General features: G+C 39.9%; 1 protein-coding gene across 1 annotated transcript in view; it reads right to left on the bottom strand.

The window, feature by feature from the left end:
- Positions 1–19,434, bottom strand: part of PDE7A (phosphodiesterase 7A) — a 131,366-nt gene that overhangs the window by 41,837 nt on the left and 70,095 nt on the right. The window contains exon 3 of the mRNA XM_022595281.3: positions 17,553–17,636. Coding sequence (XP_022450989.1) covers positions 17,553–17,636 — 84 coding nt within the window. The remainder of the gene's footprint in view (positions 1–17,552; positions 17,637–19,434) is intronic.

The following is a 19,434-nucleotide window of genomic DNA, read 5'->3' as shown; positions in this document are numbered from 1 at the left end:
TCAATTCAGATGACACCTTCCCTGGGAAGCACACCTGGACACCTATATACACACTCCCCATCTAGGAGAGGTGGGAGGCACCTCCTCTGGGCTCTCAAGGCTACCCATGCAGACACCTATCACACTACTTTTGAGGCTGTTATTACAACTGCTTATTTATCTGTCTCCTTCAACAAATGATGACCTCCAATACAGGCACGGATTATTTTTTTTCATCTTTGTATTCCAAAGCCTAATAATAGTGCCATGTAGGTATGCATAAAACATACTGAGTAAATGAATAAATGCATACTGTTTTTGAAATACCTGATGAGTTTTGAGGTTCCCATACACTGACATGAGCCAGAAATAAGATAACGCACAGTTACGTGGGTTTTTTCTCATTTTTCATCCCAGTGGATCTAAAATAGAGTATCTAGAACAACTGTGGAGTTAAATTTTTATCTTTATCAATGTAACTTACATTAAAAGGACTAGAACCAAAATGGTAACGTTATTAATATCAAGCAATTATGTTTGAACTAGAATTAGTATGTTTGAGGAAATGAGGTTAGCTTAATAAGTTCAGTGAAAGTAATGTTCCATGTGCTTTGAAAAAAGCTATCTAGGGCTTCCCTGGTGGCGCAGTGGTTGGGAGTCCGTCTGCCAATGCAGGGGACATGGGTTCGAGCCCTGGTCCGGGAGGATGCCACATGCCGTGGAGCAACTGAGCCCATGCGGCACAACTACTGAGCCTGTGCTCTGGAGCCCGCAAGCCGCAACTACTGAGCCCGTGTGCCTGGAGCCCGTGCTCTACAGTGGGAGAGGCCACCGCAATGACAGGCCCGGCCACCGCAACAAACAGTGGCTCCCGCTCGCTGCAGCTAGAGAAAGCCCGCACGCAGCGGCGAAGACCCAGCACAGCCAAAAATAAATAAATAAAATGAATTTAAAAAAAAAGAAGAGGTATCTCATCTAGCCGTCAACAATGTTAAAAAAACAAGTATTATTATCTTCCACTTTATACATGAGCACACTGAATCTACAAGAGATTATATATAAGATCATACAGCCAATATAGGGTTTATATATTATATATGTAAGATCATACAGCCAATATAGGGTGTATGATCTTAATATATAAGATCATACAGCCAATATAGGGTGACAACTAGATTTTTTTTAAAAATAAATTTATTTATTTACTTTTGGCCGTGTTGGATCTTTGTTGCTGCGCACGGGCTTTCTCTAGTTGCAGTGAGCAGGGGCTACTCTTCGCTGCGGTGTGCAGGCTTCTCTTTGCAGTGGCTTCTCTTGCTGCGGAGCACGGGCTCTAGGCACGCAGGCTTCAGTAGCTGTGGCTCAAGGGCTGTAGAGCGCAGGCTCAGTAGTTGTGGCACACAGGCTTAGCTGCTCCGTGGCATGTGGGATCTTCGCGGACCAGGGAATCAAACTCGTGTCTCCTGCACTGGCAGGCGGATTCTTAACCACTGCACCACCAGGGAAGTCCCTGACAACTAGATTTTAAAACACAGATCTACTGACAAAGCCTGTGTGTCCACAGTATTACGCACAAGTTTCTTATTACATCTCTACAGTATGGTTTATTGACTGTTTATGATAAAATTCTGTGTATACCATTATTCAAAAGTGTCCTTATTTAGATGAAAGCATGTACAGAAAGAAACACAGAGGGAAAAAAGCTAATGTACAGAAATAAAAGTATTCAATTAAATACACATTTATTTTATTTATTTGGTTGTGCTGGGTCTTAGTTGTGGGCTCTTAGTTGTGGCATGCAAACTCTTAGTTGCGGCATGCATGTGGGATCTAGTTACCTGACCAGGGATCGAACCCAGGCCCCCTGCATTGGGAGTGCAGAGTCTTAACCACTGCACCACCAGGGAAGTCCCAGAAATACAAGAATTTAATATGACCCTCTAGTCTTACTCCTAGAAAAGACCGGACCTGGAAGGGCCAGAGTGGAATGACACGAACACATGGGGAGCAGATGAGAACTAATTAATACAAGCACTGCCATCTCTGCATTTACAAGGCACTTTACTGTTCTACAAAAAGTACGCTCACATCTGCCGTCCCATTTAATAATCACAACAGTCCTGTGAAGATGGCAAAGATTATCATCCCCATTTTACAAATATAACCTTAGAAACCAAAGTAGAAATGCAATACAATTAACGCATTAGAGCCAAGGCATTTAGAAAGCTTCTAAAAAATGTTGCAGAAGACACGTATTCTATTCATTATGGAAAAGCAACCTGAAAGAGTTCAAGGTCATAAGCATGACTTCATAAGCATTCCCTTCAATTTACTATCTTAAATCACACACCAAAGGTAACAATTTTATCACTGGCAATTCCTTTGCATCCTGTGTGTGGACACTGACAGTAGGATCACTGCTCCCAAATTGTACGTCCAAACTAATCCACCCTTGAAGTAAACTTGAGAATCTCTTTGGGAGGATAATTACATAAGGTCCAAAAAATTAATAAGCCTCATTTGAAGGGGCTCAATCCACTGTGCTAAGTCCCTACATCAACATGGCAGGATTCACACTGTCAATGGTTAAGACAGGTGGCACTGTCTGGGAGTCAGGGCTCTACCCACGAGATCATGGCTGTACCTCCCCCTGCCTTATTCCTATCTTCTAGGTGACTTCTCACAAGTCACAACTTCTCAATGTCTCATTTTCCTTAACTTAAAAAAAATTAACCATAATTCGTCTTTTTTCCTGTTTCACAGAGCCCTGAAGTTGGGACTCATTATCAAGAGTTCTGTTTTGACCACATTAAGTTGAGCATGAATATTAGATATTAACTGAAGGGGAAAAGTTCACTCCTCATAGGAACCCAATGCCTTCCAGCAAGACTAACTCCACAAATAACCTATACAACAGGATAAGAAACAGACCTTCACTTAGTGATAGAACCAGCCTTAACAATGACTGATTATTCAAACAATCTAAGAAAGGACAGAGAACCTGTCCAAATGAAATGGCAAATCAACCAGTGAAAAGAATTTTCTTCACCTAGGGGGCTTGAGGAGCCTATACCTAAGAAGATTACATTCCAGAAAGAACTGAAAATCCCATAAGACTTTGCAGAGATGGTAATTAAAACTACCTCAAAGCTTTGCCTGAGACTTAGTATAGGACCAAAATGGGGGGAGGGGTGGGACCAAAATGGGGGGAGGGGTGGTATCTGATTTTTTTTCATTAATCTAATTTTTAATACGTACTGCACTCACGTTTCAAAAATGAAAATCAAGGAGGGAAAGGAGGAGGGAGGGAGAAAAGAACACAGTGAAAAACCTTACCCCTACCCAGTTTCTGACCCAACCAAATGCCAAACTCTCCCCTACAATGATCACCTTTTAAAAGTTTTGCGGGTATCCTTTCTCAATTTTTGGATCAAATATATGGAAACATCATTATATACTATGTTTCTACTTCTTTTACGTAAATGGCAGCATACCATATAACCTGTTCTGTACTTTGTTTTTTAATTTATCTTAGAGCTCTTTCTCTATCAGCACACAGAGACCTTCCTCATTCTGAGGCTACAAAATATTCCATCATAGGGATGGACCATAATCTATTTAAGCAATCCTCTACTGAAGGGCGCTGCTACAACTTCACAATTTGCAAAAATACCTTCATTTTATTAAATATGCTTATATTTCCACTACTTGCTTTCCACTACTTGTCAGCTTTAGATGTCATTCTTTAATGTTTTATTATTACAAACAGGAAATAACACTACACAGGAAATCACTCTATATCCCATCTTCTTTGCCTTTTCCTCTTCCAGTGTTTGTTAGTTGTTAGAGTGCTTTTTTCCCCCTTTCACTCCAATCCCCATTTGCATTTTAAGTTCAGCTCTAGCATTAAACATATTCAATATTCAGGTGCTTTTACCATGGCTGCCCCAGTTATCTTTCTTTGCCTTTGGGTTTCAATTATTTGACTATAATGCATCTCTGTGTGGATCTCTTTGAGTTTAACCTGCTTGGAGTTCACCGAGCTTCTTGGATGTGTATATCCATGTCTTCAGATATGGGAAGTTTTCCACCATTCAAATCATTTTTGTGCCCCTTTCTCTCTTCTTTCTCCTGCTGGGTCTCCTATGAGTCATATGTTGGTACACGTGATGATCCCTCCACTGGTTTCTTGGGCTCTCATCATTTTTCTTCATTCTTTTTTTCTTTCTGCTTCTCAGTCTGGATTATTTCAATGTTCTTATCTTCAAGTTTGCCAATCCTTTCTTCTGCCTGCTCAAATCTGCTGCTGAATCCCTCTAGTGAATTTCTCATTTCAGTTATCATACTTGTCAGCTCTGGAACTTGTTGGGTTCTTTTTTATAATTTCTATTTATTGAGATTCTGATTTTGTTCATACAACGTTTTCCTGATTTCCTTTAGTTCTTTTCCCATGGTTTGCTTTAGCTCATTGAGCATTTAAGACAGTTGATTTAACATCTTTGATTAGCAATTCTAATGTGTGGGCTTCCTCAGGATGGTTTTTGTGAAGTTCATTTTTTCATATGTATGGACCATACTTTCCATTTTCTTTGTATGTTTTATAGTTTTTAATTGAGAACTGGACATTGTGAGTATTATGCTGTGGCAACTGGAAATCTAATCTCTCACTCTTCCAGGGCTATTTATTTCTGCTTGTTGTGGGCAGAAGCCATCTGTTGTTTTGTGACTATTTTGTGACCAGACTATTTTGGTCTTTGCATATCTATCTGACTTTGTTTATTCCTTGTTGTGTGTGGTCACTGAAATTCCTGCTACAGTATCTCTGCAGTCAGCCAAAGACCCAACACAGATTTCCCTTATATGTCTGGCTCCAAAGGCTGGGGGGTGGGGAGAGAAGTACCGATTCTTTAAATCTTCTGGTAGATGCTTCTGGGCAAAGCCTCTGCAGCTGAAAGGGCTGAAACCAAGGCAAACATCTGTGCCTAACCCTCAGGATCTGCCAGACTGACGTCAAGAAGCAACCCCAAATTTCTGGAGGACTAGGTCCCCACTGCCCACCTGGCTTTAGCAAGTCACTAAAGAAACACGGGCCACTCTCCCCACAGGTCGAGGGGCTGAGGAGCGGGGGATGATCACTGGTTTGTGCACACTGCTCAACTGCCAAAGAACAGCAGCCCCTCCCTCATCAAGCACTCCCCTGGCTGTTATAAGTGTCCAGTCAGGGTCCAGAGTCCTGAAATAGTTAATTCTGCCTTTTTTTTTTTCCAGTTTAGTGGTTGTTTTGATGGAGGAACCAACCCCTAGAGCTTCCTACCCTGTTATTTTTATTTTTTTTTTGCGGTACACAGGCCTCTCACTGTTGTGGCCTCTCCCGCTGCGGAGCACAGGCTCCGGACACGCAGGCTCAGCGGCCATGGCTCATGGGCCCAGCCGCTCCGCGGCATGTGGGATATTCCCGGACCGGGGCACGAACCCGTGTCCCCTGCATCGGCAGGCGGACTCTCAACCACTGTGCCACCAGGGAAGCCCCCTACCCTGTTATTTTTGAGCCACACTGTCCCTTTCCTTTAAAAGGTGTTTTGCCTGGTCCCTTCTGGGAGTAGCTGCCCTAAGCCTTCTCTTCCGCTCAACCTGGGTTTGAGAATGGGGACAAGGTGCATGGAAAGGCTTAGCAGTCCAGAAACAACACCTATCAACAGCCTGGTGCTCTAGGTATTTTTCTACGAATTATTTCCTATATATGCATAAACATACAGGTTCTCTCGTATCCCAGACAGTTCACAGCATTTTTTAACTTAAGAATCCACGAACATCTTTTCAAGTCAATAAATGGCACTTACATGTGCCATCATTTTTACTAGCCACATATTATTCTAAAGTATGAAACTATCATAATTTACTAAATCTTTCTGCTGTTACGCTGCTCCTAACTTTCATTTTTCTTACCAACAACTCTGTAATAAACATTCTTATAACTGAGTCTTCGCACACGTCCTGATTCCCTTACAACAAACCCTCAGAAGTAGAACAAGCACATAGGAGCACATTTCAATGGCTTCTAAAACACACTATCAAACTGGAGAATCGGTTTTCTAAAAGAAAATTGGAGAGGTTTCCAGAACTCTCCTAGAATAGCTTCCAAAATATGATCTGAGAAAAGGGAATCGTAACTATGAATCAAGGATGAAGCATGATGAGATCATGTTAAGATGGAAAATTTTAGTTTCAGGTTTGCTTCACCCCACCCCCAGCCTTCCTCCACACACAGATACATACTGATTCCCTGTAATGATTAAAAATAAAATTCCTATACTGAAACAAGCAAGTAGAGGCCACTATTGAGAAGGTATCAAGTTGAATAAGTAGTATCATTTAGGAACAGATAAAAAGAGGATACATGGGGAACTGGGAACAAGAAAGAGTGATCCTGAGAACTTAACTAGTACTTCCATTCAGACAGTTAAATGGCTAAAAGGCTCACCCCCTGACCATATTACATAAAATCTGACCCTATTAACCAATATTCTCACGAACTCATTTTGTGACATGAGACACACCAGTATTTATTTCACAGCATAAAAGACAACAGATTAAAGTTGTCTTTATTCAAGCCCAGCTTCCACCAGGCTAGGACTATTTAAGTCTCGGGCTTGTTCTAGTTTACATGGTTACCTACATTCCAATCCAGCTTAGAAAGCCGACAGGGCTCAGTGACTTAATCAAGTTACTATTAAGAACTGTTGGCGCTGCTGGTTCTTGTCTAAAATATCACATTACCTCACTCTGTGATCACGAACAAACTAATCAACCCACCAAAACTAAATGAGCATCGTTACTTAATGAACATGGGAATTACTTCCAGTCACCCACTCCTGGCTTCTCTGAGCCAGTACTGAAATGTGGGATAGCAGCAAATTTAGAAGCCATGTTTTTCTCTTGCTTTTCTCCTTCGTATCAGAAAGTGGACAGAAAAAAGAAATAGAGGTAATAGGTTAAGGAAACAAAAGGGCTGGAAAATCAACACGTCTTGAGCAGTATCACTCTCAACTCTCCTACAGACCCTCTTCTCTGTCTGTCATCCAAACGGCATGGCAAAGGTGTCACCGATATTATTAGACAAAAGAGGTTTTTAACAGAAAAGCCTGTGGATCTTGAGACTTGACCACTACTTGCTTTAATTGTCCACAAGAGGGAGTCCTGCAGTCACTATACCTGCTACCTTAAAACCGTAACAATCATTTAGACGCATTAGCATGAATTACCCTTGGAGACTGTCATAAATGTTTTTTTTAAATTCAGTGCTGTAAGGTGTTAACTCTAGTCTAGGGCAAGGTCATATTGAATGATAACTGAATAAAAAATATTAAGACATTCTCCGTTCTAATCTCCTCTTTAATTTTCCTTAAAAAGAACGGAAGCCATATCAGAAAGCCTCCTGTTAATACTGAATAAACACATTTAGCTACATCTAAATTCAAGTTTTCTTGGAAGAATTTTTACATTTAGCATGCATGGATAAATGGAGAAAAAACAGCTAGGTGTTCAGAGCAATGGTCTTTAGTAGAGTAGCTTGTTCTGATACGGAGAAGCAGTACAGCAGGGCAAATAAAGACATCAGCTTTGGAGTTACATATCTGATTTTGAATCCCAGCCCTGCCCCTTTTACTAGTTTTGTGATATCAGGAAAGCTATTTAAGTTATTGAACTGATTGTCAGTTTCCTCACTGTTAAAACAGGCCTTACAGAACTGTTGTAAAAATCAAAAGAGATAATACAGCAATACGTCTTTTTGGGCAAAGAATAAACACTAACATTAATGGCTATAGTTGTTACAGATATCAATTCTTTTAAAACAATATGCATAATTGACATATAACATTGGTTTCATGTTTAAATATTTTTAAGCACATGGCTTCATACTATTTATTTTAACAAAGCCAGATTTATTCTTCATGATAGCATAACTTCCTTCTGAAGCACTGTATACTTTTACATACTGTAGAATTAAATGCACACATTTAAAGATTTCAAAATATGCATACGTCATTACTTTAAAATAAATATATAGACATTCCAAGCTTCACTACAAACCAAAGAAATAAAGGAGCTACTCATAATCTAAAATTAGATCAATGTTAACATGAGAATAAACTAATCTTCTTTCCTTTAAGCAATTCTTATAACTTTAGTTTGCAGTATTCAATATTCACTTTGACAGGATTTGATAAAACAGTCACTATAAAACCCTTTTAAAAAGATTACTCTTATTGTTATGGATTAGGCATTTCTTTTCTCCTTCATATTAGAAAGTGGACAGAAAAAAGAAATATAGGTAATAGGTTAAGGAAACAAAAGGGCTGGAAAATCAACACGTCTTGAGCAGTATCACTCCCAACTCTCCTACAGAGACGGGATACGTGACATGTTGGGTCCCTCTTATGCTCAAACGTAGGACTTGAACACAGCTCCTTATTTGTTACATTCCTAATTCCCTTATTAGTGAGCTGAGAAAAAAAGAAGGAAAAGAAAGCACACAAGCCTTACTGTATAACATACAAAATAAAGCTTAAAGTTAAATCTCCAATTTCTCCAATTCTCCAAAGGTCAGGCAGAATTAAACTATCATTAAATTTTATTAAGGTTAAGGTCCAAGCCATATCGGTTCCCTAATTTATGCTATGAAGTTAGAGAAGATATCTAGTAGATATTCTTTCAATTTGAGACAAAAAAGAAACAAAAATCAGTGGTTTTTCAAATGCAGGCACTTCACAATCTCCTGGAAAACTAGATACATTAAAAAAAATACATACAGGGGGGCAGAATGCTCTGTTTCCTAATTCGATTCAGCACAGCAGTACTCATCTCTACAGGCACTGCTTGGCAAGGGGATTGTTATAGGAAGGAGGCAGGAACACGCATGATGAACAGACAGGGGAAAAGGACATGAGATTGTTTCCTGTGACTATGAACTATTACAGAAGTGTTTCTGAAACAACCAGATATGATTTCAAGATAAATGAATGACTGGGAACAAACTAAAATTTAATAGAAACGCCAGACAGATATGACCTTAGTCTATAATATCAGAACTATAAGTAGAGGCTGGCACACTCACATCTGAATGAGAGACTAAATTACAAATCATGGACAGCCACCTTAGCAAATCAAACAAATAATGGCTAAAAAAAAAAAAATATATATATATATATATATATACGCTTGTAAATAGGAAAGTGATGACCAGGCAGCACAGTATGAAAGATAATAAGAAAAACAATGTAACACAGAAAAAGTCATGGCTGAGGGAAACGCCACGCAACAACTTCTATTCTTAAAGGGAAGAAGCAGTAAAAGCTTCGGAATATAAGAGGACCTGAGTCTGTGTGGGAGTTTACTATACATTAAAGACTAAGATAAACTAAGACAATAAAGTCAGTATGACATAAGCTTTTAAGCTCAAGATAAACGCAGAAACAGATGTTCTTTCTGATTGTGTCACTAAGTATGAAACAAGTATCCAAGTCTAACACAGCCCTGTTAGAAAGATAAGAAACAACACAAAATCAAACGCACCTGAGGGTCTAAGGCAGAACTTAATAATTTTGTCTGCTTTCAGAGTGGGTCATTATAATAAAGACAACATGAGACGTTCGATTCAACAGAAGGGCAGTAGCCAGCCTGAATTCAGTTTACAGCTAATACAGATCATACTTAGAGAAATACAAATGGGACCCTATTAAGTCTAACTGGTAGAAGATATGCAGTTTTAGTCAATTTGATGCAACAGGAATATATTCAATCTCTACCATGAGCCAGAGGCTGCCAGAAACCAGGAACAAAAAGATGAGTAAGGCTAAAAGCCTTTTAGGCTACAATGTAAATATCCTGAAAGGTTCCCTAGTATGGGGTGGAATAAAGTGCTAAAATGAATAAAAAGGCTCAAGATAATGGGCAAAACACATTTACATAGAATGGAACATTACCATGTGTCGGGAGTAAAAGAAAACGGAAAACTGCGTTTGTGTGGACATGAAAAAACATTCTCCTGGTATTACATCTTGTCCGACGTTGGCAGAGAGACCATGGCTTCCAGTCTGGATGACGTCAATGAGCTTTGGTGAATTCCATGAAAATTTCAAGCTGGCAGCTCCCCTTCCTACTTAATAACCATGCCAGAACCTTGCAAAGGAAGGTATCAGTGCACATGTGGAGCAGAATTATAATAATGCTTTTATGTTTAAAGATATTAGAATTTGTTACCATATAAGCTAAAAAGAATGTGTAACTAGAAGAATAATTTACTAAATGTAGGGGCATCAAATGTACAGCAAAAAAGAGATGAATTCTGACACAAAGTCAATATGGAATCCATTTCATTAAGCCCAACTAATTTAAAAGTCAAAATATTACATTTCAAGAGACCAGGTGTACGGCCAATTGGACATAGAAAAATATCTGTAGGAAAATTTGGGGCTCGTAATCCACCCTACGGAAAGCTGGTTACTGAAACCAACATACTCGAAAGGAGGAAACTCACAGGAGGGAGGTTCCTGGTTCTCTCTCCACAGAGCGCGGAGTGAAAGCAGAACTTGAGAAAGCCCGCGGAAGAGGAGCTGTCACGCTAAGGAGAGACGGTCCGGAGCCACGGGGCCGCGTCAGGGAGACCCAGCTCTGGGGCACTTTTCAGTCCACACCACCCAGCCAGCAGCCTAACATCTCTGCCACTTTCTAATCAATCAGCTTCTCTCTCCCCAGCCTTCTTCTCTACCCCCCATTGCCTCTTTCTCCCAGTTTGGTAGTGTACGTATTGCTCATCATTATCAGGTGCCCCAAACCTCGAATTTTCACAACGTTAAGGTCAGGAGACTAAATGGGTTAAAATTAGTTGAATGCGGGACAGCAAGAATCAGTTTATTAAAGGCTGGAGGACCAGAAATCTGGACCTCAGTGGGAGGAACTCCTAGATAGGGCAGGTCTGAAAGGTTAGGGATCTTCTAAAAATGGGATGAAAGCTGAGGCTTTTCAGTAGATATCAAAGAAGTATTAACGTTAACACGGAAGTTTAAATATCAGCCTGTTGAGAAATGGACCAAACCCTTAGAACAGAGCTACACCCAACGAGCACACGCTGCGGAGAGCCAGCTGCGCTACCTGCTAGTAACCCGACAGTCCTAAACACCACTGCAAGATTCCAGGCACAGCCCTGCGGGACGGACAAGGGACAAGGAGGCTAAGTAGTAACCCGACAGCCCTAAACACCACTGCAAGATTCCAGGCACAGCCCTGCGGGACGGACAAGGGACAAGAAGGCTAAGTAAGAAGCACCAATCTTAGTCTTTTGTTATCTAAACAAATAATTAGTGATTAGCATACTGTGAATACTCATGGACTGTCATGACACCTTTTAGGTAGTGTAACCAGAAACTGCTTTCTATTCAATAAGCAATTTCACATCTCCTTTCGGGCTGAATAAAAATTTCTGACTTAACATGAGCGTCTGAACATTTCAGCAGTATCTTTAGTGAGCTAAGATCTTCCAAATTTCTTAATAAACACAACCCATCATATAATTCCCGCTGATATGCATGTTCTATCTAAATTGCAAAATGGAACACTTCCCAGAGAAGAAAATATTAGTTTGAAAAAACAATGTTCCAAGGAATGTTTCTGATCATCCTAAAATAATGTCAACAATGACTTCCTTACATGAAAAATCCCTTTCTCAAACTCAAACTATGTAAATATGTATGATATGTATTATCTTTTGTACCATAACATAGGTAATAAGAACACAAACAAAGGTAAAAGAATGCTTCATAGGGTTTCCCTGGTGGTGCAGCGGTTGGGAGTCCGCCTGCCGATGCAGGGGACACGGGTTCGTGCCCCGGTCCGGGAAGATCCCACGTGCCGCGGAGCGGCTGGGCCCCGTGAGCCATGGCCGCTGAGCCTGCACGTCCAGAGCCTGTGCTCCGCAACGGGAGAGGCCCGCGTACCGCAAAAAAAAAAAAAAAAAAAAAAAAAGAATGCTTCATAAAATCTCTTCAGTGAGAGATGATATCTGGGAAAGTTTGTTTTCTTGCCCCATAGAACCAAGATAATAACACCTGATAAATTCACAAAGAAGTTAGCATGAACAGTCCACTTAAAGCAGCAGAGACCAAAAAACAAACGAACAAACAAAAACCCCCGAACAAGAACAACAAAACCTAGTTAAGAATGAAAGCTTCTGTGTGACGACTTAAAAACTAGAGTAGAATTTCTTGATTAAAGCAGAATCTGTGACAAATTGCCAGGCTAACCCTGGCTGCAGACTTACACCAGGTCTTCTGCAAACACTTCCTGGCAACGAGGATTCATGATCTTCCCAATCCCCCCACCCTCTGTAACCATGAATACAGGTTAGTTTCAAAACGTCTTCCCAAAGTTTGAATTCTCCCATTTCTTTATAAACAACCACAGACCTGGTCTAATACCAGTTAACAAATCTGCACTCCGACTATAAACCCATGATTTTTAATAAATGCATAATTTAATTACCATACTTTAAAAACTTTTTGTTTAGAGATCATTTTGAAATACAAATAAAAAATGCAAAAAGCTGCAAAACTAAATAGTACAGGGAATACCCTTTATCACCACCCTTTATTCAGATTTGCCATTGTTAACATTTTATCCACCTGCTTTACCATTTGTACTGTGTGTGTGTGTGTGTGTGTGTGTGTGTGTGTACGTGTGTGTGGTGTGTACTTGATTCTTTTTCTGAACATCTGAGGGTAGGTTATAAACATTCTGGTCTTTTACCCTCAAATACTTCAGTGAATAACACCACAACCTAATACGTGTTCCTATTATAAATAAGGCCAATGTGAATGGCCTCACACATACATTGACATTTGTGTAAGATTATTCCCTTTGCATACATGTCTAGTGCTGAAATCAAAGAGAAAAAAAATGTTTATGACTCTTGATGCACCGTGACGAACTGCCTTCTAAAAAGTTTGTAATAACGCAAACTTCTATCACTAGCACCTTAGCTGATCGTTCGCTTAACTTTCTAAATTTGACAGGAATTTGTTTAGTAGTGAAGTTGAACACTGTTTCTGTATTTAATGTACTCACGTGTTCAGCTAATTTTCTTCTTTTGCCTCTTTATACCCTTTTAGAAAGACTCAAAGTCAGAACTTGCGGCATGATAATGCCCATGGCAAATCCTATTGTGAAGATCCATTTCTAGGCCTCACGAGAACGAGAATAAGGATTTATGACAAAAGATAATCCAAACCGCAAAAACTCAAGGCAGAGAAAACTGCAATATTTACATAATAAAATTATTATTGAGGTCTCACTTGCTAACTTTGGAGCCTGTAATTGTTCTCTAACTGGATAAACAGCTAGAGGAGAATGCACCTTGGGATGGTAAACCCAAACACTGTTTATAATAAACCGTATATATAAAAGAATCTTTCAATAAAAGCTCAATATTGCAGTACAGATGTCTAATTTCTAGGCAAATTTAATAAAGACAATTATGTTCAACGTGGAGAAAATCACAATCCAGAAACAAGTTAAAACTATTCCAGCACCTAAACACATATCAGCAGCACCTCACAAATAGAACACATGGAAGAAATACAAAATTACAGACAAGCAGCAGTTATAATGTACTAATGGTACAATATATGTTTCTAACCTGTTGATATGCATTTTCTCCTGTATTTTAAACTCTCTCTCTCTTTAAAAAGACCCTGCCCTGGGAGGACAGATTACAAGACAGAATCCTAAAAGTAAGGACAACGGTTAAGAGACCACCAGAATAACCCCAGACTGTGGTAACAGAGGTCTGAATCAAGCAGGATAGGAGATGAGGAGGACAGAAAGGAGAGGAGAATGACAGCTATTTTCGGTTACTAAATACACGGGACTGAATGCAGACTGGCTGTAAGCAATGAAAGAACTGAGAGAGACAAGAATTTTACAACAGGGAAAGTTAACAGTGAGTTTAAGGTAAAACCAAAGAGATGCACAGAAGGCGTGGGGTGAGGAGCTGTACACAGAGAAAATTCTAGCTTCAATGAATTTAATACACCTATCCAGAATTTTGTATTCAGAACATTCTAGAAACTATTTTAACTTCAGCATGCAAATATTTATGTCACTGTGAAAAATAAAGTCATATTTTTAATTGTATACAAAGGAGAGGGCACATTACTGAAGCCCGACTGCTCAGGCCCTCGAGGGATTACGCCCACCCCACAGCGCTGGCCAGGTCCGCGGGACACGGCTGAAGGCGGCACTCGGGAGGCTTCAGCCACAGCTCGGGCATGCGCTCACCCCCTGATTAGATCACATTTCACAAAATACGCTCGATGAAAATTTTTTCTTTTCAGAATTCTGAGCTGTGTGATAAACAGAACCTACGACATGAGTAGGAAAGAATGACTCATTTTTCTCTATTTAAAAAACCCCTCCAAATTACGTTATCATTTTGGCTTAGAGAGATACTCTTGTTTTATAATAACTACAGGGTCAGTTCCACAGTGGCAATTTCCAGCTACAGCCTAGAGTCTCAGAACATCTGTCACGATGGGGTCGTGAAGAGAATCTGCATACCCAGAAGCCGAGTGGGCTCTGCTGTGCTGAGGCACCAGACCACAGAGGCTCCCCAGTAGGATGCAAGGGCAGGTCCCCAAGCCCGAGGAACATCCTCAAGCCTGGGACTGCTGCACACTGCTTTCAACCATTTCTTGCCACTAGGTTTCATTTTGCACCCAATCTGAGCATCTTTATCTCTTAGAAGGAATATTTTGTCCGTTTACCTTTCCTGCCATCATTGATACCTTTGCTCGTACTTTTCTCATTTTGTCCTTAAGATTTTACATCATTTGCTCCTGGTTTCATAATGATTTAGAAGATAAACATCCTGTTTGAATTCCATGAGAGAGTACCTCCAACAATTTGGTCATTTCCAACTTCCCTCCCCCACAGAAATGTCCCATTATGTCTCCTATTTAAGACTTCCAGCATCTTATAACAATTATAATTTTCAAATCCTCTCTTTCACTAAAATGCAGTAGAAGACAAGGGGTAACCTAGAGACTCCCAAGGCAACACTGTGCTTTTCTTTAGGTCAACATTGAGACTTAACCATTTTACTGATATCCTTACTCAGAGCCAATCTTTGTATATTACAATATTTACAAACAATTTTATTTAAACTTTTCAGTGAGTAATATGTTCACATGAATCAAAATTCAAAAGGGTGTAAAACAAACAGCTTCTTTCTCTCTCACGTCCTCAGGCCGCCCAGTTTCCCTCCTGGAGGCAACCCATGTTACTAAGGTCTAATGTGTTGTTACAGAAAAAAACGACATATTGAATCACTCTCGCTTCCTTCCCCAGACAAACCCACTAATCCTGGAGTATTATTCTTTTATGCTGTTGGTATTCTTTTTGCTAATATTTTTTCCAAAGATTTTTTTATAGACATTTACACTTACGAGTATTACATTTGCCTCTTGAAAGTTATATTTGCTCTATAAAAATAGCTCTGAATGACTTCTTTTTGTGTAATCTGAAAGAATTTAAAGTGCTGTGAAACTAATTATCAGTCTCTTAAAGACACTGAATAATTTGCCTGTAAAATCTCCAGACCTCATGCTTTTAGGGGTAACTCTTGTGTAGCTTTCTCCAACATGTTGACCCCAGAACTCTTCCACACTCTTAAAATTATTCACTGCCCCAAAGAGCTTTAGTTTATGTGCGTTGTATCTACGGATATTTTCCGTAATAGAAATTAAAACAAAAATTCAAAATACTTATTTATCATTTCATTTAGAAATAACATAATAGGACTTCTGGTTTCTGGATCTGCATATAAGGAGCTCAGAAGTTGCCATTCTGTCCTAACAACACATAAAAAGCTGAACAGACTGCAAAGTCAACAACTGTTCTAGGATCCACTGAAGAGGTGAGGACACAGGGCAACTCACTGCCCCAAGACTGGAGAGACAGGCAAAGAGAGACAACTTACTGGCACAGAGACTCACAAATGGAAACCTCCTTGGGAACCGGTGCCGGGGGCAGAGAAACCTGAACTATAATCGATGAACTTCTGGAGGCTTCTCTGAGAGTTAAAAGCTCCAGGGAAATCCAGTCATGGGGTGGGAGGGGGGAGCAGAATTTTGTGAGATTTACCTCCAGGAGCTTGACCAGGTTAATCCCACAGTAAATGTCTGCCAGAACTCACACAAGAAGAAGGTGCCAACCTGAAAAGGCCCATCTCTATTCAAGAAATTGAATCAACAATCAGCAACCTTCCAAAGCAGAAAACATCAGGCCTAGAGGGGTTCACTGGTGAATTCTTTAAGGAAGAAATTATACCAATCCTCTAAAATCTCTTTCAGAGGCCAGAAGCGCAGGTAACACTTCCTAACTCACTCTAATCAGACATTATCAAAAAAAGAAAACTACAGACCATTCTCTCTCATGCATATAAATGCAGAAATTCTCAATATTGGCAAACCAAATCCAAAAGAGTCTCCTTCCTCCGAAGAAGATTAACACTTACTTCTAAGCAGGTGGCTTAGAGGCACTAAAATCACAGACCACCTTAATCTAATCATTATTTGAGAGAGTTTAAGGCTGGGATTGTTTTCTAATATAAAGCACTTTGGGTCTCTGACTGAAGCATAGAGAGTTTACCAGGACAATTCCCCAACCTTGGTGGACTACAAACACCTGTTTTTGTTTTTCTGGCCTCAAGTGTCCAACAAAAGCTCTGCTCAGCTTCTCACCCACTTTTCCCAGCATCAGCAGATGCCACTAAGGGGAAAAGTAGCCTGAAATGCCCGCCTCGTCCTTGCCTCGACGGCACTCTGATACACTCAAATACACGTCTTTTCTACTGTGTCTAGTTTTTCTAATTTTTTCAATTGTATTGTTAATCCAAGTAATTTATCCCACATTACCAAAAGAGGAACTCCTCCGAAAACAGATTTAATATGGTTAATATTTAAGGGTTTTAGAAGTCCTGTTTTTTCCCTTTTTCTCCCATTATGTGCCGGAACCAAACAATGTTTGTTTTCAAAATACGCATTCTACCAAACATCTTTCAGGGGTGTGGGTGTTTTTAAATAAATCCAAGGGATATATACCTTGTTAACTCTGAGATACCTTTATATAATGTCACCTGCACAAAAGCATTTTATCTAGAGTCGTGAAGACCAAACATTTAGAATAAAACAACTTTTTGAACATATAGTTTTTAAAAAGAAAAAAATGTACCAAAGTAATTTCACATTTAAATAAGAAAGAAGAAAAACCATACCAGCTTTCATATTTTGATACTTTCCAATTCTACTTGCCTCTAAACATTTACAAGTATTATTTAGAAATAAAGTGTCATTTATCATGACCCAGTATTTTAAAAACATTTTAAACATATGTTTTTCCTTGTATTCGCTTTCCCTTGGAAAATTACATAATTTTATGAAGATCTGAAATGAAAATTACATAATTTTATGAAGATCTTTTACTGGAAGTCTGAGAGAAATACTGTATCTGCTAACACTTACCGTGAAAAATACGAAAATCAATATATGGATGAGAACCTCTCCTTTCTGATTCAAATCCTGCTCGACTCCTTACGCGTACATCTCCTGGACAGAATCAGGAATAAAACATAAGCTTAGAAGGCTGCCGTTCAGGAAGAAGCTCCCACATGCAATAAAGGTCTATGTGGGATCAAACCCATAACTCAGGCTACTAATGATATAAATGAAATAAGTAGTTAAGAGCTGATTTATTTGAAAGGGTTTACAAATGTTTGGCACTGAGTTATAAGGCTAGATGAGGTTTTTTTTTAACCTACCCCTCTAATAATTATAATCTCTATTTTAGAGTCACCTTCTGAAAGATGATTCATGTATATGATAATCCAACCTCATATCTTATTACTCACATGGAGTTAAAAAAAATCCTCAAGACAAAACTTTAAAAAGCCACAATGAGAAGCAAATATTTATTAAGTGTCTGCTCTGTGCCTAACACTATACTATAAGGGATATAAAGAAATAGAAAATATATTACCTATTCTCAAGCAGCTTATAATTTTTTACATGTACAGAAAATTAAAATGTTAAAGATTTTGCCTGAAATGTTTAATTTGGTCAATCTTCTTTTTTCTCATTGACAGTGGGTATAGTCAAGGTCTTTAGTTGGGTCTTAAACTTTGTTGTTTATAAGCTCAGTATTGTTTCTTCCTATATTCACATGGCTTTTGGATCTACTTCTCCATACAGCCACATAACCACTGCAATCTTCTGCCAGGTACTCTTTTTCTGCCTTGCAGACATTATTTCATTTAATTCTCTAACCAAATCTGAGAGATAGAAATCTTAACCCCCATTTTCAGATGCAGAAACTGAGATTTTTAGATGTTTAAGAGCATGCATATGCCACAAAGCTAGTGTAAAGGTGTGCCAGGGTTTAAACCTAGCTCTGCGGGCTCCAAAGGCAGCACCTTTCCCACTACACTTCCACAGCCTCCGAGTTTATAACCTTTAAGTCTCCAGTCCCCACTCCTGTGCCCTCGCAATTCCGCTTGCCTGGAAGGCTCTCCTGCTTATTCTTTGTTTCAAGGTGCCCGTCATCCACCATGAGTCCATCGCACAACGATTAATCCCTTCTCTCATGTGGCGATGCCTTCACTCTCTATTGGATGTTTACTGAGCACTCACTACATGTCAGGTAACACAGCAGTGAGCAGAATATATAAAGTCCCTGTCTTCATGAAGCTCACCCTTTCATGGAGTGACACAAATAATAAAACAAAGAAATAATTTCATCCTATGGAAGATGGTAAAAAGCACCATGCAGAAAACTAAAGCAAGGAAAGAAGAACAGGGAGGAGGAGTTGGGGAGGAGTGATTCATGGCTGTGGTCAGAGACCTCAGCAAACGGGAGGCATCTGAGCAGAGGCCTGGAGGCAGCGAAGCAGTGAGCCACACGGCTACCTGGATGAAGACGGGTCCAGACGTAGGGAGAGCAAGTATGAATACCCTGAGACGGGAGCATGCTTGTCACGTTCAAGGTCAAGCAAAAAGGCCCGCGTGGCTGGAGTGAGGTGAATGAGGGGAACTGGTAGGAGGTGTGGTCAGAGAAACAGTAGGGCCACATCACACTGGACCTTCAACGGGCCATTATAATAGCTTTGGCTGTTACTCCAAGACAGAAAACTATCGGAAGATTCAGAACAGAGGGGTGAGATGGACTTAGGTCTGAAAAGGTTCACTCTGGCTGCATAGACTAGAATCAAGTAGAGACGCACAGGCAGACGCAGGGAGACGCTTAAGGAGTGAGTGCATTCAACGAGGCAACAGCTATGGCCTGCGGGGAAGGGGATATGGGGAGATGCTGGTCAAGGGGGTACAAAGTTTCAGTTACGCGAGGGAAGTT

This window comes from Delphinapterus leucas, chromosome 17, assembly GCF_059928025.1.
Source record: "Delphinapterus leucas isolate spDelLeu-1000000601 "Yukka" chromosome 17, BTC_Dleu_Yukka2, whole genome shotgun sequence".
In the NCBI taxonomy this organism is placed as follows: Eukaryota; Metazoa; Chordata; class Mammalia; order Artiodactyla; family Monodontidae; genus Delphinapterus; species Delphinapterus leucas.
This window is presented reverse-complemented; position numbering and strand designations above follow the sequence as displayed.